The 18,436-nt window shown below is 40.3% G+C and overlaps 5 protein-coding genes and 4 non-coding genes across 10 annotated transcripts; 3 read left to right on the forward strand and 6 right to left on the reverse strand.

The window, feature by feature from the left end:
- Window positions 1–121: 121 nt before the first annotated feature.
- On the reverse strand, window positions 122–194 carry Trnat-agu (transfer RNA threonine (anticodon AGU)). The gene has a single exon. It is a non-coding gene; the product is annotated as a tRNA-Thr (tRNA).
- Window positions 195–446: 252 nt separating this feature from the next.
- Trnat-agu (transfer RNA threonine (anticodon AGU)) lies at window positions 447–519 on the reverse strand. Its single transcript has one exon. It is a non-coding gene; the product is annotated as a tRNA-Thr (tRNA).
- A 1,265-nt stretch (window positions 520–1,784) lies between these two features.
- Window positions 1,785–5,294, forward strand: LOC130691234 (uncharacterized). Its single transcript, XM_057514150.1, has 6 exons — window positions 1,785–2,067; window positions 2,139–2,298; window positions 2,708–2,958; window positions 3,033–3,174; window positions 3,245–3,364; window positions 3,436–5,294. Exons 1-6 carry the CDS (start codon window positions 1,811–1,813, stop codon window positions 4,933–4,935), a joined length of 2,430 nt encoding a protein of 809 aa, XP_057370133.1. The 5' UTR covers window positions 1,785–1,810; the 3' UTR covers window positions 4,936–5,294.
- Window positions 5,295–5,457: 163 nt separating this feature from the next.
- On the reverse strand, window positions 5,458–5,530 carry Trnat-agu (transfer RNA threonine (anticodon AGU)). The gene has a single exon. It is a non-coding gene; the product is annotated as a tRNA-Thr (tRNA).
- Window positions 5,531–5,751: 221 nt separating this feature from the next.
- Window positions 5,752–7,480, reverse strand: LOC130691230 (beta-1,3-glucan-binding protein-like). Of its 2 annotated transcripts, none has more exons than XM_057514142.2 (6): window positions 7,218–7,480; window positions 6,988–7,134; window positions 6,781–6,914; window positions 6,521–6,713; window positions 6,230–6,428; window positions 5,752–6,145 (listed from the first exon to the last, which is right to left on the reverse strand). In XM_057514142.2, the coding sequence occupies exons 1-6, from the start codon at window positions 7,445–7,447 to the stop codon at window positions 5,921–5,923; spliced, it is 1,128 nt and encodes a 375-aa protein (XP_057370125.1). In that variant the 5' UTR covers window positions 7,448–7,480; the 3' UTR covers window positions 5,752–5,920. The 2 variants fall into 2 exon arrangements, with proteins under 2 accessions (XP_057370125.1, XP_059353462.1); XM_059497479.1 differs by having other exon boundaries at window positions 6,988–7,091; window positions 7,217–7,480.
- A 629-nt stretch (window positions 7,481–8,109) lies between these two features.
- Trnai-uau (transfer RNA isoleucine (anticodon UAU)) lies at window positions 8,110–8,213 on the forward strand. Its single transcript has 2 exons — window positions 8,110–8,147; window positions 8,178–8,213. It is a non-coding gene; the product is annotated as a tRNA-Ile (tRNA).
- A 3,539-nt stretch (window positions 8,214–11,752) lies between these two features.
- LOC130691235 (WW domain-binding protein 11-like) lies at window positions 11,753–13,947 on the reverse strand. Its single transcript, XM_057514151.1, has 5 exons — window positions 13,795–13,947; window positions 13,139–13,577; window positions 12,354–13,075; window positions 12,037–12,284; window positions 11,753–11,969 (listed from the first exon to the last, which is right to left on the reverse strand). Exons 1-5 carry the CDS (start codon window positions 13,856–13,858, stop codon window positions 11,874–11,876), a joined length of 1,569 nt encoding a protein of 522 aa, XP_057370134.1. The 5' UTR covers window positions 13,859–13,947; the 3' UTR covers window positions 11,753–11,873.
- A 73-nt stretch (window positions 13,948–14,020) lies between these two features.
- On the forward strand, window positions 14,021–15,055 carry LOC130691231 (thioredoxin domain-containing protein 9-like). Its single transcript, XM_057514145.2, has 4 exons — window positions 14,021–14,181; window positions 14,248–14,356; window positions 14,460–14,661; window positions 14,726–15,055. Exons 1-4 carry the CDS (start codon window positions 14,114–14,116, stop codon window positions 14,980–14,982), a joined length of 636 nt encoding a protein of 211 aa, XP_057370128.1. The 5' UTR covers window positions 14,021–14,113; the 3' UTR covers window positions 14,983–15,055.
- Window positions 14,979–16,896, reverse strand: LOC130691229 (histone-lysine N-methyltransferase SMYD3-like). Its single transcript, XM_057514141.2, has 7 exons — window positions 16,720–16,896; window positions 16,464–16,638; window positions 16,332–16,401; window positions 16,083–16,210; window positions 15,675–16,019; window positions 15,479–15,599; window positions 14,979–15,412 (listed from the first exon to the last, which is right to left on the reverse strand). The coding sequence occupies exons 1-7, from the start codon at window positions 16,839–16,841 to the stop codon at window positions 15,048–15,050; spliced, it is 1,326 nt and encodes a 441-aa protein (XP_057370124.1). The 5' UTR covers window positions 16,842–16,896; the 3' UTR covers window positions 14,979–15,047.
- Between the last annotated feature and the right edge of the window lie 1,540 nt (window positions 16,897–18,436).

Genomic DNA, 18,436 nt, shown 5'->3' on the forward strand with positions numbered 1-18,436 from the left:
TGATGTTGACTGGCCTATTCAAACCGTTGAGTTAGTTTAAGTTAACAGCAAAAGGCAATGGGAAATCACTTCATTGCAAGATGAATATTTATGTTACGTTTTTCCTATAGTATGAATGATAAGGTCCCAACGAGACTCGAACTCGTGATCTCCTGCTTACTAGGCAGGCGCTTTGCCATCTAAGCCATAGGACCAGTACGACATACAACCTTAATAAGATAAAAGGAACGTATATGGTAATCGGAGTAACAGCTTGATTGCCTTATTCAAGGCTTGTTCTGCATCCTTATAGGATTGGGACAATGATGTGGCTAAGCAATAGTAATTATCCTTAAATACCGAACAAAATTGGGATCTTCTGGATTTTAGTACCATTTTGAGCATCTAGTTAAACTTCACCATATTTCCTCTTTACGAAGTATATTCAACAAAATACAAATTGCGTTAGGTCCCAACGAGACTCGAACTCGTGATCTCCTGCTTACTAGGCAGGCGCTTTGCCATCTAAGCCATGAGACCGACGTGTGCACATACACACGTAAACAAGAAATTATACATAATTGTCAAACGCTTTTACTTTCCTTGACAGAACGTGTTACAAAACAAAAAAGTTAAGAAAAGTAAAGAATATTAACTGATTGCTTTAAAATTGCGTACGTTGTAATAGCGCATTTTTAAAATGTCGTAAGTCTAGATGCAAGTTTCTGCTATTATTTCTCTGCGCGTTCCAGACATCTTTTAATGAAAAAAAAAATTATGGCCCAAATCAGTTGAGTCCAACATTCTGGTCCATTGCTTCCTCCTTTTATTTCAAAATGATGCAGCTATAAAACATTTGAATTATTTACAAAAAAATTACACGAATTTAGGAGCGCCATCCGGCAATAAGTCTCGGCGCCTCAGTGGCCATCCATTACCCTACTCGAATTCGGTGCCCTTGTAGATAGCTCTAATTGAGTTTCAGCTCGTTGAACGTAATAGTGGTGAATGCCCACATAGTAATAGATTATATCGCAAAAATTGAGTTCCAGACTCACACAAACACTTGAGTTCAAGGGATAGGAAAAAAAGAAATGATCAAGCTCACAAATGCAAACTCATCTATTGAACGCCTTCCGCGTTTCTCAGCAGAGCAACAGGAGATTCTCCAATCAGCCATAAAGTCTAAATAAAGCTGAAAGGACATTTGTCAGTTTATTCGGCAAAAGATTAACAAGAAAATAGCTATAGGAATAGGTCTGAACATTGCTTTGTCATCAATCAATTTCCTGTCAGATATCTTGATGAGTTAGCGAAGCTCAACAAGTCTTATTCTGCCATCATTGTGATCGACATTTGACCAGTCCAACTTCCAGGAAATGGAACCAAAAGAGGACAACACATTCGCCAAGCTGTGCCATGCCTTCCAGATGATATCGACGTAATTGAATTACTAATTCATGACCGTAAGTTCTACGCCGTAGTTTTGTTAAAGGTCACCGATAGACGTTGTTGTTTAGCTACGAAAAAGATATTATACCCTTCCCTTCCACCTCTTTCGCAAATCAATTTCAAAGGAACGATATAATCCAGGTCCAATGCTCGAAAAAAAAAAACACGACGGCAATTGAAATAAAAAAAAAGAGCAGCAGTTGCTGGCCCGCTTAACAAGGAGCATTTTCGTGATAGTGAAGAAGGGAGGGCAAACCATATACAAGAATTCAAGAGCGCAGATCTAAAACAGGCGTCCAGAACAAGTCTGGACACGGTCGAACGCTAGAAATATCTACGGTCGATCGCCAGTGTTTCGCCAACCTCCGACGACAGAAGAATGGCCGAACTCATTCGCCAATTGGTGTGGACTATTCTATCGCTTTGTGCGCTCTCCTTCTGGCTGAATGTGTCCATGTTAATCGAGTGGTCGTCGTTAACCGACAACATAGGCATCGAAGTGAACAGATGTAGTCAGCAAATGAATCTCTGCCGACATCGCTACCCTCTCCTCCAAGACCCGATTGTTCACTCTGCTGGCACCGTGTTTGCTGGACCCGACTGGAACACAAGCGCCGTCGGTGACGACGCCGATTCGTCAGTATCGAGAATTCTCTGTTTTGAATTGCTTCGGCACAACAGACTCGAAAATTGTTTCTAAATCGCAGATTCGGCCGATGTCGCTGCGACGTTGATTGCGCCCTCTACGGCGATTGCTGTGCGGATGCGGCGGCCGTGTACGATAGTCATCCGAAAGATAGGCTATCATCTCCATGGACGTGTTTACCTATGGCTACGGAGACGGATCGCTACACGTCCAGCCAAAAAGTAAGTTTTTGTTTTTACTTTGCCACGGTTTTATTTATTTAGCTTGACGCCTTTTTTTTCCCCAGTCGGTAGCAATAGCTATTTCCTTTTGGGTTTTTTTTTATTTTGTTCTCCCTTCTTTTCGGTACTTTTCAAACGTGCCGGAATAAACAAGCTTTCGTCGAAGCTCTCTTATGTAAACATAAATGCTAGCGAAATCCCAGCAAACGCTCGCGTTTTTCGAAATCCGGCAACTCAATACATACTGATCTACAGGGATAGGGCAACACATTGTTTTCTTTTGGGTAACAGAGAACGATATCCAGAATAAAAACAGGAATTTTGAAAAGAGGATATGATACAGTTGGTTTCCCATTATTGGCTATGTTATTTTAAAGAAAATTGACGAACGATCAAAACTCCTATATAGTTTTACATGTACATGATCGGCAGTTGTCCAACGGATTCGACCAATCACGATGATTCAGTGATTGCCTTGTGTCATCGACGAATGGATACGCAATCCAGCCATCATCAATACTCTTACCTGATGGATATCCCCGTGTTATCGTTGACCACCAACAGAACGTATGCCAATATTTACTGCGCGCAATGTCATTCCGATACGCGTCGTTTAGCACCGTGGAACGTATCCATTCATTGCAACAATGACTTTGACAAGTGATACCAATTTACTTCATTTTTTTTTTTTTTAAACAAAAGAAAGAGTAACAAAATAAATCTTCGCTTTGCAGTTTGAACGTGACCAGAGATCAAATGTTTCTCGACGAACATTATCATCCGGGAACCAGGAGTTGGGTTTTACACCAAAGATACGTGACCATCAGTTGCGTCCTCACCATCGACCAGTTTAACCACCCCGTTAATTACCTCAAGGCAAATTCAATTTCTTTCAATCGTTCCTTCAAGTTCTGCATATCTAAATGTTCTTTCAAAATGAACACAGTCCGCTGGTGGTAGGCACTGCGTTCCAATCATGAACGATTGTTTATCTGACTGGAAAGACACTGCCGAGGGTCATCATTGCGATGTTTACACTCTTTACGTTGAAACCTCCGCCGTAGAGGTAATGACTAATGATTCTTCATTGCTGTTCCTTTGTAATCAATCTAATAAACAGGATGACGTTCAATCAAGGTTCCCAAAAATCCTCACTGCTCTGACCGCGTTCTACATTCTTTTTCGATCGTCATGGACTTCAAGTTCGGAGGAATTCAAATTAGCAAAGAGAAGACGTGTGGCCCTAACGAGATATACGATGGCTTGCACGATACTTGTCACGCAGTTACGTGCGATGCCGCGTTTTCGCAACAAGCTCCTGGTATCTGCTCGCCACGTCGACAGCACAAGAGCACCAGCAATTCTTCGTTAAGCACACGGTGCTCTAAAGTGACGCTAATCAAGGATGTTCCTTACTACTCGCTGGGTAACGGAACTCTGGTGTTGAACGGCACGGGCGATATGCTCCGACCAAGCGAATACGAACTGGGTCAGAACGGCATCATCCACATATGCGAGAACGAATCACTTGATAGATTCTTGAATGAACTCAAAAACTATCTCAGATATTCTTACGCCCAACGTTATTTGTCCAACGTTTGTTTAACCATCAGCGTCATTTGTTTAGCGTTGCACATTGGGATCCACATCGCCCTACCAAAACTACGTAACGTGCCCGGCAAGAATTTGCTTTCGCTTTCGTGTACCCTTTTCCTTGGCCAGTTGCTCTTCCTGACGGGCGTTGGAGCACGAAATTCGATCGGTTATGGCCCGTGTGCCGCAATAGGAGTCCTGATTCATTGGTCACTCATGGCCGCTTTCTTCTGGATGAACATAATGGGTTTTGACATGTGTCGGACATTTGCTGGATCGCAAATCAAACCCCACTTGCAATTCCGCGCATCCGTACAAAGAAGGAGAACAACGTTTCGTTCATATTCACTTTACGGCTGGAGCTGCCCGACTTTCATTGTCGCCATCGCAATGCTGGTCGATTTCACCGATATAACGGACGGCAGATGGGCGCCTAATTACGGAACTCATCAATGCTGGATATGCAATAAGAACGGACTGGGACTCTTCTTCATCTTACCAATGGCTGTCCTGCTAGCGGTGAACTTCATGTTCTTCTTGCTGACGGCTTGGTCGATCGTGAAACAATGGAGGGAGACGCAATTTGCCATGCGCAAAAATCAAACGTGTCAACGATCAAATGCAATTGGCAATTTTTTGGATAGTCTCAAGTTGACTGACACGATCTATCATAGCAAAAGGAAGTCGTACATGAGCCGTTTGCGCACGCGATTCTTCCTCTACGTCAAACTGGGTACCATCATGGGACTCGGATGGGTCTCCGGTCTCATCGCTGCAATGGCCGACGTACCTGCGCTCTGGTATCCATTTATCCTGTTCAATACTCTACAAGGAACGTTTATATTCTTGGCTTTCGATTGCAAACGTAAAGTCTATTACATGGTGTACGAGGTAATCACTAGACGGCCTCATCCGTCAAACTTGTCATCCAGTCATCGATGTTCCACCACAGCATCTACTAAATTACAAGCAGCACGTCGCATATCGGCTCAAACACCTCAAGCTATTTACAGTAATCAAGAATGCCCGAATGAGACGGTATGAGAGTAGGAAGAAACAAACAGAGGTTGACCAATCAAAGAAGCATTCTTTACCTGGGTTAATGCCTGGAGATGTGACAAGATAGGCCATGCCCTGTATCATGGTTATACACACTAAAGGCCGCTTCTCCGGAATATTTTTCCTTACAGAGAGGCGTATGAATCCGAGCGAACACACTTCTTTTCGCGTTTCTTCTGAATTCAAGAGCCGAAAATGGAATGAGTCAGACATTCTGATGGAAAACTGTTTCCCGGAGCCGTACTTTTATGCCCGCATTGAATTCTGGATGAAGGTCAACTTAACTGCGCTATGTCGTATAACATAATCAGCTATTTACGTATTGAATTGCAAGAGTGTATTGTCGTGAGAAGAATTAATTACACTGATTTATCAGAATCATGTCTTTACATGAATGCCGTATTTCTGGCTTTGCTGACGAGTGGATCTCTTAAGGTTGTTAGCGATCAATGCTAATTGTCCGTTTAAAAATTGGGTGGCACAAAATTCATACATTTGGTTATCAACAGGTCCCAACGAGACTCGAACTCGTGATCTCCTGCTTACTAGGCAGGCGCTTTGCCATCTAAGCCATGAGACCGTGCGTTTTTTGTGAGACCATTACAAAAGATAAATAAAATTGAAACATGAGCGGGATTCACCGTGATTATTTTTTAAATTATCGTTTCATTCGCTATTTTTCGAATAATCAGGGTTTTACATAATGAAATCTTAATGAGATTCAACTCATTCTATTATCTCGTGCTGCCTCTCTTGCATGAGGATCCCTTCATCCGACTTTATTTAGGAAAGGAACGGGACTTGCTGATTTAATGTATATTCTATCCCACATCTATGCAAAACTGGTTCAATTGTTTCAAATAGAAAAAGAAAACCACCACCAAAAATGTAATGGGCTAGACACAAACTGGGGATCAAACTACTTCAAATATATGTCTTCCCAGAACGTTGTCTTCACGATCCAAAATAGTTAGTCAAGAGACCAAACACGAATGTAATCGACCAACATGTGACTGTCTTCCGGATTGCGGGTCCAAGTTGGGTACCATTGGTTCCTCGCCTCCCAGAAAGGTTTCATCTGCACGGTGTCTGCCGTGCTCCACGGCTTAGGGGTTACCTCTCCTTGATCATTGTAATTGAGGCAGCGATCAGGAAAGTAGTCGCCTCCAGCCGCCACCTTGAAGATGAAATGGAACTATCCAATATAAAATATATCTCGTTAGTTTGGTCCAATTGATTCCTTTCGTTTTGTAGAAGTTCACAATTGAATTTCACATACTTGTTTATCGAAAGGTGCCATGATTGTGCCGTTTTGCCAAATGTTTGTACCGCTGGAACCGCCCAATTTCCAGAAACCCCCAGCAGGAGGATATACGGATCCGACCACTTCATCGTCTATGAGTAAGACAATGCCAGTCGGTAGCCAGCGCAAACCGTAAGTATGAAACTCGGTTGCAAACGAGCCGTCCGTTAGAAACCTGATATGCAGTTCAATGTAGATATTCCAACCAAAGTGAAATCATTGCATAAAAAAAAGTAGGATAAATAAAAATAAAAAAGGCAAACTTACTTTGACCACCTGGTTTTGGCGTACTTGTCTGCCGTCTTGCTTGGACCCCAATGCAAAGTCGAATTGGCTCGTCGGTTACCGCTTATGTATCCATCACATTCCATTTTGTCATTTCCACGGATCTCAACCATATCGATTTCACCCGATCTCGGCCAACCTCCGTAATCATTATCAGTCGGTAACATCCACAGGGCTTCAAGCGCACAGCAAAAGCAAATAAAAATTCATTGAATTAAAAAAATGAAAAATGAAAGACTTACATGGCCAAAGCCAATCTCCTCGCGAAAGTTTTGCTCGAATTTCAACAGTTCCGTAAGTGAAACTGAAAGAATTGATGGTTCTTATCCTTGCCGACTGGATCGGGTTGATGATGTCTCCATTAAGTCCACCTTTCCTGTATGGTTTCAAGATGCAATTCAAAATACAAGTATATGGAACACAGCGTTCATAAAAAGAAAATTGCAAACCTGAGGCAACTGCTGGTAAAATTTTCGGGACCGATAAAGTTGCATCCTTCCGCTGTTAAATTAAGCGTACCATTGTACAAGAACGATTCGCTAAACCGGTCCGCCGTGAACGTTGGAACAATATGTAATATTCCATCTTTGACATAGCTTTTATTTAAAAAATAATAATAACATTTCTTTAACACGCAAGACGAACAACAATGGACGTAGTAAACAAACAGTATACGCACCTATTTTCAGTGCGGTTAGTGTAGTATTGGAACTGGCTCTGACCACCACGCCATGAAGTTATCATATGCTGCCAAGTTGACCTGTTCAGCGTATCGAAATTGTCTTCGAAAATCAATGTGGGTACCGCAGTGGCTCCCGAAATTTGATTCGAGAAGAGTGAAAACAACAGTACCAGCACGGTGGTCCGAAGTGCAGCAGAGACTGGCGTTCTATTGCATTGCAGAGCCATTACGACGCTTGCGAGAAGTACGATGAGCTTAGTAACACTGGTTTCCCAACCGACCTATATATACGCTATTTCCCGGTTTTTGTGTAGTATCTGGAGTTCGATCACGAAGCAGGTTTATTATGAAAACACTGTCATAACTTTGCCTCTTGGGTCAGCCAGTACGACATAAAATTCTTGTCAACAGGCTTGTTAATGCCATTTCCTATTGCGTTTTAAACGGATTGTAATAGCCTTCCTAGCTTGTATAATATTATTAAATAACGTGACAATGCTTAATATCCCAGCAATTTGCTCGTTCCTTTTTTTTTCCAACAATACTGAATTATTCAGAAAACATATGGCAACAGACGGACTGCATAAACCTCGCACATCTGTCTATCACACACTTGGACACGGTTGCAATGACCTAAGTAAACTTTGTGCCCCCATAAGTATTCGTATGAATCATTGTAACACGCCTGCTGCAATGTGTCGCACGTCCGCATGCGAACGTCCTGGACCATAGGAGACACCCATTACAGGAGGTTGTATGTGTTCCGTTTTGTGGCTTTGGGTAGGGGAATGGGAATCAAATTTTTCTCCTTCTTCAATTAAACAACTACAGCTAATGAAAGATAAGCTGAGAGTGCATTTCAATAAAATATGATTTTCTACGTTTCATGTCTCCAGTGGCGCAGTTGGTTAGCGCAAGGTACTTATATGACAGTAATATCTAAAGCGTAAACAAGATATGCCGAGGTCGCGAGTTCAAGCCTCGCCTGGAGAATAATTTTACCCCTGCACTGCTTTTGCCTTATAAGTATGATATTTCCTATCGCATAAGGGGAATTGTTTATAAACTGGAGATACTTTGAGGGTCATTCTGAAGACCCACAAGGACTGAATGGAAATCCAATTATTAATAAATAAAACAAAGACAAAAAACTGATTTTAAATTTTGTTTGTAATTAACTGACAGAACAGTAAATTAACATTAACAATATTTTGTTTGTAATCCACTGACAGAACAGTGAATTACCATTAGCCGAACGAGAACCACAACAAAAGTATAAGAAAAAAGAAAGAAATGGGAAAGAAAAAGGGAAGCAAAATGGAAGAAAAAGGGATGAAAAAGGGAAGAAAAAGATGGGATGCTTGCTCAGATGTCTCCACAGTAACGCACTTCCAGAACTGCTTGGCTCATTTAAGGAAAAATTCCCCCCTAAAGGTAATTACGCATTGTCGCAGAGGTGAGGGCCAACCTGTTGACTCTGCCATCACCACGAGACAATCAACTCTCGTGATGGTCTTCTTCCGGCGAGTGCGTGCTAGTGAGGGATGACAATATTGCTCGCCATCCGGCCACTTGCAACGCAAGCTTGTGCCATGAAGAAGACAATTGAAACAGAAAGAAAACATGAATTGGTTAGCCCCCACATACGACAACGAACAACTCCGTTTACGGGTTCACCGCCCAGCTCTTTTGGTTTGCTACTGGGGAAGGACATCTTCACAAGTTGAGAATTAGAGAAAAGCCGAAAACAAGATTAAGCATTTTGGTTTGCATAGTGTTGAAAAAGGAAGGAAAAAGATCATCGATGCACTTACAGAGCTGCAGCCTCAACGTCAGGAACATGGGGACCACTAACTGTCTCCGGTTCGCAGCTAGCAGGTTCATGTATCGGCTCTGAAATCTTCACATCGTTGTCGACGGTCGGTTCATCCACAGGTACGACAGACTCGTCAGTCTTTTCGACCTTGTGGATTTTGCGCACCGCCGGTCGGATAGATGGAACGTATGTGCTAGCTGGAACAGGTCTCGCCCGGAAGGGAACGGGTTTCACTTTTTCTGGTTGGGAGGTTTGAACCATGATCTTCTTGGCCGATGAATGAGGCTCCTGCTTAAATGCCGAACAATCCTTTGGAAGTTTGTAGGTGCTCAAAGGAACAGGATTGGCCCGGAAAGGTTTACGCACAAAATCCTCCAGAGTCTTCTTTTTCCCTGGAAGGGGTTTAATGGCGAAGAGTCTGTCCGTCCGATCCATCGTCTTTGGCTTCACTGGTTTTGCCTGCCCGGCCGTACGACTGGTGGTAATATCTGGTTTCTGCACTGGTGCTGTTGATTTAACTTGCACCTTCTGGGTTCTGGTGGCAGTTGCAGTTTTAAGGCAAGCCGAAACGGCCGAGGAATCGTGATGAGTGCGGATCTTGTTGGCATGGCTCACGTTGGCAGGTACTGAGCGTTTCTGGTGGCCGACGGCGGGGTCAATCTTGCGGGAATCTTTGCCGGGTTTTTCAGGTGCAGCAGGAACGCTGGTGTCTGGTAATTTGGTAACAGATTTGCGTCCGGTGAAAGAATTGACCCGCGCTGATACATGTGGGAAAGTCTTTTTCGATCCTGGAAGAGGTTTGGGGGATGGGAAAGAAGTATTGAAAGCCATTTTTGATAACTTTTAAAGTTGCTGAGAGCGTACTTTAATGTCAGAAAAATGTAGATAAATTCGTACGATGTACGACTGCTTATGTGGAATTACCTGATACAGATTTTTTTGCGACCGTCGTCCCAACTCCAAATTTCAATTTGAAACATACAATTTCAATAAAATGTCATTAAATTTTACATTTTCTCGTTTCCATTTGTTTATCACACACAATTCAGACAATAAATTTCATTAGGAATTTTTAGAAAAACGAAAATTTTTCACAAAAATCAACAACGATGTGGTTGGGGATTCTTATTCGTGAGTCGACCAATTCGTTCCGCAGTTGGTTCTCCATTTCCAAAATATACAGCATTAAGCATCGTAAACCTGAATATAAGCTTTAAGATTTCACGATACTCCGCGCAACGCCGAAAACGAAAGATGCTTGCTATGGAAGCCAAATAGACTTACACTGCGCAGTTCTTTTGTCCCTATTATAATTAATTTCACGAGGATATGTACGTATATATATCCAAAACCGTTTATAAACACTGGAGAACGTCATTCTATTTTAGCAGATTGGACACACTCAACACCATGTACTACACCATGTAACTGTTATAATATTACAACATCTTAAATTTAAGGTAAACGAAATCATCCGGGCCAGCATTTGGAAAGGCCTTTTCGTTGCCAATCCAATGATCCATCAATTTACACTTGTTCAATGTTTCGAATTTCAAACGTTCGAAAATGTTGAGCGTTTCTGGACATACTGTGACACTCTGGATGAAGTCCAATTGTTTCGCCCGAGCCAATCGAATCGAATGTTGTGCCAAATTTAAAGCTAATCCTCTTCGTTCGAAACCTTCTTTTACACCTAGATAAACGAGATCCATTCCTCGCTTCTCTTTCTTTTTTTGGAGGACGTTTTCGGCCATTTGCAACTTCTTCACGCAGGAGTGATAGGCTTCGACGCCTCTATTGGTGGTGGGGCGGTCAAAAAGCTTTGTATCATCCAAAACGCTATTAATGGCAACACCAACGATCCGATCTTTTTCCATGTCAATTGCCACAAGAGAAACACGTTCACTAAGGAAACGCGGGATATCTTCTATCAAGCTGAAAGCCCCAAGGCCTATTCCGATTGGTTTTCGTTCACTACTTCTTGGATACGTGTTGTCATATACAAAATCAATCATTTGTTGATCACAGTTGGCATCCACAGCTGTTTCAATTTTGACCACTTCAGTCAGAGCTTTCAAGTTGGTGGCAACACCTTGGTAAAGCGAACGAGTAATGGTTAACACATGCAGTTTACGAGCCGGCCGTACGTGTAACAGGAGAAACATTTCGGGAATTACACCTTTAGGTACCTGCGACGAACTAGGACCTCAAAGTGAATTTCAACGTCAAATCGGTTTGAAGAAAAAAAAATATAATAATTTGTCGTGCCAACTGGAGACCTTAGATTGTAGAACGTTTCTGAACAACAGTGTCCCTTTTAAGTGGCAGACTCGTCTCTAGAAGCATTCTCCAAACAACGAAATGTCTTTTATGTTTGCTTGGTCGAAAATTCACCCCCCATTCTCCGTAGGGGTATATAAGGTGTTTCCGAAGAAAGTTAGATTTAGGTCAAGGAAAACTACCTGTGAGAAGCTAGTGTCATCTTGACCTTGCAATGCTATTAGTATTCTAATATCTTGGGAGCAACTCTTACATTTTGTGGCTAAGAATTGGGTGGTTTGGTATGCATATTTGGAACCCTTTTTTTCCACCAATCTAATAAACGTATCAAATTAATCGATACTTCAATTGTCATACCAAATTAGTTAATGGTAGTTTTTTTTAACAGTAATTCATCGAACTTAAAATTTAAAAAATCTAAAATTAGCACCAAATGTTTTTTTAAGAATCTCTTAGTTGTTTAATTCACAAAATGAAACTCAGTGGAGAAATACAATTTGAATTAAGTTTCGTGTCGAAAAGTCGAGTGCAGAAGAAAAATCCGGTTGCTCAGTCGCTTACATAAATCCTTGCATTTCTTTCATAAACTGTGAATACGCATCATCTTTTGTTTTCACAGGAGGTTGAACTACTGGCGCGGCTTTACTTGAAACCTAAAGAAACATTTCAATTTCCAAATAATATACGTTCCATTTTAACAGTTTGTAATTGGACGGGTACCTGTACTTGTGGAGTCCTCCATTCAATGTGTGGATTGGCACTCGATTTAGCAAGATCTTTCTTCGGTGGCATGTCTTTCTTAACTTTTAACGTGGTGGGGACGAATCTTGTTAAATCTGCGCTAAGATTTCGCATCTGCGGTTTAGCTTCAATGATAGAAGCTGTAGGTTTTGAAGACGGCTTGGACGGGGCGCTAGTGCTCAATTGCGGTCGACCAGTAAGCATGGATGGTACGCCTGGACGTAGACCTTATTAACAATTCATTAGAAAGAAAATATTAAGAAATGAAAAATACAAATAATATTTAAGATGTTCACCTGGTGGAGGCGGAGGAGGCATCCCAGGAGGTCGAATAAGCCGTGGTGTTAAACCCTGAGGCATTCTGGGTGGAGGACCTGGTGGTAATCTAGATCCTGGAATCGGGGGAGGAGCGAATCCACCATATCCCATGGGTGGAGGTGGGCCCATAGAACCATAGGGTCCATAGGCAGGCATCATCGGCGGTCGTTGAAACTGCCCAGGATGAGGTGGCATATGTGGAGGGTATTTATTGTTATCTAATGAAGGGTCATCGTCAAATTCTCCTGCTTCCATCCGTGCCTTTCTTGTTTCGTGAGTTATTTGGCGATTCATCTCTTTTTGGCGGTGCAAGTAGTCCATCTCCTGAATAACTGTGTTGACATCCTGACCGGCAATCGCTAACATTCGCTGTTGAAGTGTTGTAGGCCGCGGTGGTTCGGCAGGTACTGGAACCGGTTTAGCGGTTGCTTCTGAATTATCATCATCGCTTTCAGCATCATCATCTTCGTCATAATCTTCAGCCATTTCAGCGTCATCTTCTATGGTGTCTTTAGGTAACGCTATGTCTTCAAGAGGAGGGCGAATGAATTGATAGTATGTATGGTAAGGAGGAAGATCTTCTTCTTCGTCGTCAATTCCTGGAATACCGGGCTCTGCAGTAGCTCCATCACCTTCATCCCAAATATCGTAAATTTCGGGCGGTGGAACTGACGGAACACCAGGTGATTTGCGTAACAACCTACCACATAACAAAGTTGATAGTTCGATTTTAATAGAGATTTTTAAAAAGTCATTATTCTACCCATAGTTGCTGATTTTCTTTAAAATGCCTGGTGGAGCTGGAAGTAATGAGCTTGAAGAACTTGATGAATCCAAGTTTGGCAAAGGAATCTCTTCAAGGTTCACTGTCTGAGTATGTTTCACTGATTCACAGTATATGATAAGCTCTGCTCTTCGTTTCTCATACTGTACTTCCATAGCTTTGATTTGGGTCCACTGGGTTGGTTCTTCTTTTTCATAGAGCCTCATAATTCTATTTAATGTATCCCTTAGCTTTTTTCTCTTTTCCTTTAACACTTTTTCACTTAGTGGTGCAGATTGAACTGGATTGAACTCCATTTGATCAATTTTTTCCAGTTCTGCAAAGATGGTTGTAGGATCTTTTCCTTTCAACACAGTTTGCCTGACGAGTAACCGTTGTTTCTTATTCTTCTTTAATTCACGTCTTCGTGCTTCTTTCCCTGTACACAGAGTCAATATTGTTATGATTAAATTTTAAAGTTTGAATTTCATGAAAAAGTTGCATTTTAAGGCTGATACTGCAGGAAAATTAAATTTTTGTCAACATTCACTTTGGAAACCAAGAACACATTGAATATGTAGTCATGTCCATTAGGCAAGTTGAAAAATAGTGAGAAGGCAGTTTGTTTAGAAATGGGAGTCATTCTAAATACTTACGTGCTTGATCAGTTGGATTCATAAATTTTCCACTTTTAGTGGTATTTATCGAGCGTTTCCCCATTTTTAGTTTTCCAAAGTAGACGAGCCAGAAACCAAACGACAGAAACAACACAAGGATAATAGAAAATTATCGTTTGATTTCAGTCGATAGATGCATCTATCGGCATTTATACAAGTCTAATCGATCTCTTGTTGCCATGGTTTCTGGATCGGGGAGTAGTCCGCTGTAGTGGTATACCTCTTGCTTCGGCTGTTTTTCGCACCTGCTCAACTGGTTTAATTATCAGCTCACACATAAGAATTCCAGTATTCAGAGATGGATCAAATTCAGAATATTTTGCAAAACCAGATATTAAAGGCTGCTGAAGAAAAAATCGATGCTGAGTATTATTTTTTTTTTCTTTTACCTGCTAAAGTGTGAAAGCAATATTTGTTTTCCTATTCACAAAGAATTGACAAATTGGACAATTTGACCGAAGATGACTTGGAAGATATTCGACGAAAAAGAGTGCAAGAAATGAAGTTGAGACAACAACAAATGCAGCAGTGGAAAATTAATGTAATTTTATAAGTGTGTGCTCTTAATTCGAATTTTTAGAATAGCAAGAAATAGTTCTTAATAAAATTATAATAACAAATTTAAAATAAATTTTTTCACTCAGGGCCATGGAGAGTATACAGAGATAGCTGAAGAAAAGGAGTTCTTTGAGGTTGCCAAAAAGTCCCCAAACTTTGTGTGTCACTTTTACAGAGATGACTTTTTTCGATGCAAAGTTATAGACAAACATCTCACTATTTTGGCTAGAAAGCACATGGAGACTAAATTCTGTAAAATCAATGCTGAAAAGTGTCCTTTCTTGACAGGTATAAAAAATCACTTTAATAGAAATTTCTTGTGTGTTACTGATTATTACTGTTCCCATTACAGAGAGGCTTAGGATTAAAACTTTGCCAACACTGGCATTGGTAAAGGATGCAAAAACTAAAGATTATGTGGTGGGTTTTTCCGATTTGGGTAATACGGATGATTTCAGTACTGACGTGTTAGAATGGAGGATAGCTCATGCTGCGGTTATTGAATATTCTGGTGATCTTTTGGTTCCACCTGGTCAAGCTTCTAAATCTAAATTTAAGATTAAAAACAAAAAAGCAATACGGGAAAATGAAGACGAAGATTCTGATTGAGCAATCACGAAGCATTCCGCATATGCTATATTTCATACTCATTTTGCATCTAATAAATTTCAGCTTCATTTTACATCGCGAATTAATGATTTCACATCTTGCTGGTAAAACATGCTGGCCTTGCCATGAGTCAGCTCGATTATCTTAGCCGCTTCCTGGTAATACTTTAAAGCTACTGAGTCGTCATTTGGCGAAACAAGCAACAGAATTTTGAAAATTTTCAACAAGAGTATGGCTGTCAGGGGATGCTCGTTACCATACCAATGTTTGTATGCATGAACAAGAGGAAATCCGTATTGAATGGCCGATTCCCATAACTGAAGCTGAACTGCTGAGTCAAAAGCTGCATCCAGAACTTTTGATCGGATAAGACATAGATCATGAAACGAATCCTCTTGCTTTGTAAGGCACAATTTGCAAACATCCAAATCTGTCAAACAATCACAAGGCATCAAATAGTGACTTGGAACAAAACCAATAAATGTTTTCCCTTTACAATTAGTGTCTTGCATCAGAAGCAACTGTTGCTCGCTAAAATCGGCAGCACTCCAAAATTGCTTACTGCATGAGGAATCTAGAAGGAATCCACAGGAGCAAGGAGGAAATTCTTCACCTCTCTGGGAAATGACACGAAACGAAAAGGAGGTTTTTAGAGAGAAATGCGTGGTACAGATAGGGTTATACAAATTAACCTTGACTGCAATGGGACTTCGGCAACTTGGACACCTTGCAGCATAATGATAGCAATCAATTTTGCCACATCGACACCGTGGACAATCGCAATCAAAGTAATATCTTTCTTTTAACTCCTTTTTTCTGTGGTTCTTGGAATTCATTAAATCAATATAACTGATATGAATGCAATTCCAGTCAAGTTTTGGCAAGTCTTGAGTAAGTCGGACACTCAGTTTGAAGCCATCAAAAGTTACAACCGCATTCGGGGAACAAGAATGGTCAAGAATAGACGGTGCTAGATAAATACCAGTGCCTATTGCTTGCATCTCGCCATTCATGATGTTAAAACTGTTCACGCACATCTGAAAGCATACGTTTAGAAAACGTGTTTGAGCTGCGAATAAAATGCAATCCATTTAACATACCCGACCGTAAATCCCAAGAAGTTCTACCGCGTTTGGCAAGATCTCGTCACTCAAGTATTCGTTTAAGACACCACAGATGGTCAGAAAATACTCCATTCGTTTGACATCTTCTTTGATTTCTTTCCGATCTAGTAGGAATACATTCATCAATAACAAACTTATTAGTGTAATATCCAATATATGCATTCTTTCTACAAATTTTATTTATATTTGTATTATTTTGTTGTATTTGAATGAGGCTGATCATACGGGACAACAAATCTTTGAATTTTCTGGACCAAACAGTTGTTATATGCTCTGACTCCATATCTCCTCCTCGCTATGATCAATACAAATGACCAGTTAAGAGAGGTTTAAGAAATTATTAGATTAAATATAAACCTGTAATTTTATTATGAGCCTTGCCATTAGGCGTACTGAATCTGTCGGAATATTTGGCTTCACCTTCAACAAATTTTTACATTCCATTTTGTGATCTTTCCATCCCTCACGCTGGCATACTCTTCCACAGTAAGATACTATCATACAGCCGCAACATTTTCGTAAACTCGAATTCCTACAGGTAAAGAAACAATGGCCTAATAAGAACCAGAAAAAGGAGCGAATAAACAATACTTTTTCCCGATTTTGAACTTACGCTTTTAAGCAAAAATCACACAATTGCCCTCTAAAACTGCTCTTCAAACAATAAACGAAAGGCATTGACTCCATTACAGTAGTTCCCTTACATAATGGTTCATGTTTGCTTGCATTTTTCATTTTCAAAAAGCCGCGTAAAAATTTTTATCAAATCCGTTTGAGACTAACCATGAAATGTAAATACCTTCATATTGGCTGTGTTGCCAAGTGTTTAGTCGGCTTGGCGCTGCAAGCATGGTATACTAGGGCTTATTATAATTCGACAAAAATCACACGGAATAGTTAAGATTGAACGCTAATTTCGATTAAGTAACTCATTTTTTCATATTTGGCCAAATTTCAAAAAATATATGGATTCGATTCATAATTCAATGAAAATCACTGAAATCAATTATTTTTCAATTGGCCTTATGGTTTTTGAATAAACGTAAAAAACAAAATAAAATAGTTGCGGAGCTTTACTTATGAAAACACACTTTGTTTAGATGAAACAATAATAAAAAAAAATAAAAACTAGAACGATAATAGGCATTTTATTATTCCCATAAATATAAAGTAAAAATTGTAAATGATTATTAAAATATTCAACGTCGTCAATGACGGCAACGCCAAGATTGCCGTAGATTCTCCGCCTGCTTTTTCGTTCGTGTTAGCAAGAATCTGTGCGATCGCAATGTCGTCACATAGTAGAGGACGAAGCGTGGCTTTTGCGCCTGTTGGAAACAAAGTATAGACCAGAAATTCACAAGAGATGCACATCAGGGTAGCATGCACGTTTTACACTCCCATCGTTTAATCGTGAAAGTTTTCTCGTGCTCGAAAGGTTGTTGTGCTGTTACATTTTGTATTAGTCACATTGGTTAGATTATGTACTGTGGCTGGATATGTATATATATATATGTTTAAACTGTGATAGATATTCCAGTTAAATCAGCTCTAAGGTATTTTTTGCTTACCAATTTGGTAAGTGAAAGTGCCACGACATGACTTTTATAACACTTATCTCTCCATAAATGTGAGTTACCTAATCAGTTCTTTTTGTTTCAGATGCTACATAGAATGTAAATATTTTACTTGACTGAACTATTTTGAGCTCTAGTTTTCTTTTGAAAAATACCACAACATGAAGGTTTTTCAGTGGTTGGATTACCTGTAGGTGTTGAGCTACTTTTAGGGTAATGTAAATATAATAATGTTACATGTAATATTAAAATATTTCCAGTATTGCTTTCCTGTTTGATAGTTCAGAAAGCTGTTGCCAAGCAGGATGTTTGGGATAATTCAGATAACAGTATGATGGTGCCAATCGAGCGATCAGGTTAGATAATCCTGCTTTTTCTACCACGTGTCACAGCACCCTTCTTCTGCTACATGATCTACTTGCTCTTTCATTTTTCTTGCATGACATTTACCAGAACAACAATGCAACAAAACTACTTGTAGGGTTGGCAACATAGAACCATTGCTTCTATTTGCAAGTAAGGATAGTAATTTTTTCAAAGTGTGTTATAGGAACAGCATAAATGCTTAGACAATGGGAAATTATCACATTTTCCAACAGATTTCTCCATTCACCCAAATTTAAATTTGGGACATTAAACCACACCAGTTGTGCAACTAATTAGCTTGCCATTATTGGAACTAATTTGTAATTGTTTGTTTTTTTAAGATGAGTAATGGTCTCATTATCGAAGGTGCTGTAAAGATTACTGAGC

This window comes from Daphnia carinata, chromosome 1, assembly GCF_022539665.2.
Source record: "Daphnia carinata strain CSIRO-1 chromosome 1, CSIRO_AGI_Dcar_HiC_V3, whole genome shotgun sequence".
Lineage (NCBI taxonomy): Eukaryota > Metazoa > Arthropoda > Branchiopoda > Diplostraca > Daphniidae > Daphnia > Daphnia carinata.

Coding starts and splice junctions, on each gene's coding strand:
- LOC130691234 (XM_057514150.1), top strand. CDS start 1,811: ATGGCCGAACTCATTCGCCAATTGGTGTGGACTATTCTATCGCTTTGT. Junction 3,175..3,244: donor ACCCCGTTAATTACCTCAAG/GCAAATTCAATT, acceptor AAATGAACACAG/TCCGCTGGTGGTAGGCACTG. Junction 3,365..3,435: donor TTGAAACCTCCGCCGTAGAG/GTAATGACTAAT, acceptor CGTTCAATCAAG/GTTCCCAAAAATCCTCACTG.
- LOC130691230 (XM_057514142.2), bottom strand. CDS start 7,447: ATGGCTCTGCAATGCAATAGAACGCCAGTCTCTGCTGCACTTCGGACC. Junction 6,429..6,520: donor GCCAAAACCAGGTGGTCAAA/GTAAGTTTGCCT, acceptor ACTGCATATCAG/GTTTCTAACGGACGGCTCGT. Junction 6,146..6,229: donor TGGCACCTTTCGATAAACAA/GTATGTGAAATT, acceptor TATATTGGATAG/TTCCATTTCATCTTCAAGGT.
- LOC130691235 (XM_057514151.1), bottom strand. CDS start 13,858: ATGGGGAAACGCTCGATAAATACCACTAAAAGTGGAAAATTTATGAAT. Junction 13,578..13,794: donor GAATCCAACTGATCAAGCAC/GTAAGTATTTAG, acceptor CTCTGTGTACAG/GGAAAGAAGCACGAAGACGT. Junction 11,970..12,036: donor GGAGGACTCCACAAGTACAG/GTACCCGTCCAA, acceptor ATGTTTCTTTAG/GTTTCAAGTAAAGCCGCGCC.
- LOC130691229 (XM_057514141.2), bottom strand. CDS start 16,841: ATGAAAAATGCAAGCAAACATGAACCATTATGTAAGGGAACTACTGTA. Junction 16,402..16,463: donor GGCTCATAATAAAATTACAG/GTTTATATTTAA, acceptor TATTGATCATAG/CGAGGAGGAGATATGGAGTC. Junction 15,600..15,674: donor GAAGTCCCATTGCAGTCAAG/GTTAATTTGTAT, acceptor GTCATTTCCCAG/AGAGGTGAAGAATTTCCTCC.
- LOC130691231 (XM_057514145.2), top strand. CDS start 14,114: ATGGATCAAATTCAGAATATTTTGCAAAACCAGATATTAAAGGCTGCT. Junction 14,357..14,459: donor TGCAGCAGTGGAAAATTAAT/GTAATTTTATAA, acceptor TTTTTCACTCAG/GGCCATGGAGAGTATACAGA. Junction 14,662..14,725: donor AAAGTGTCCTTTCTTGACAG/GTATAAAAAATC, acceptor TTCCCATTACAG/AGAGGCTTAGGATTAAAACT.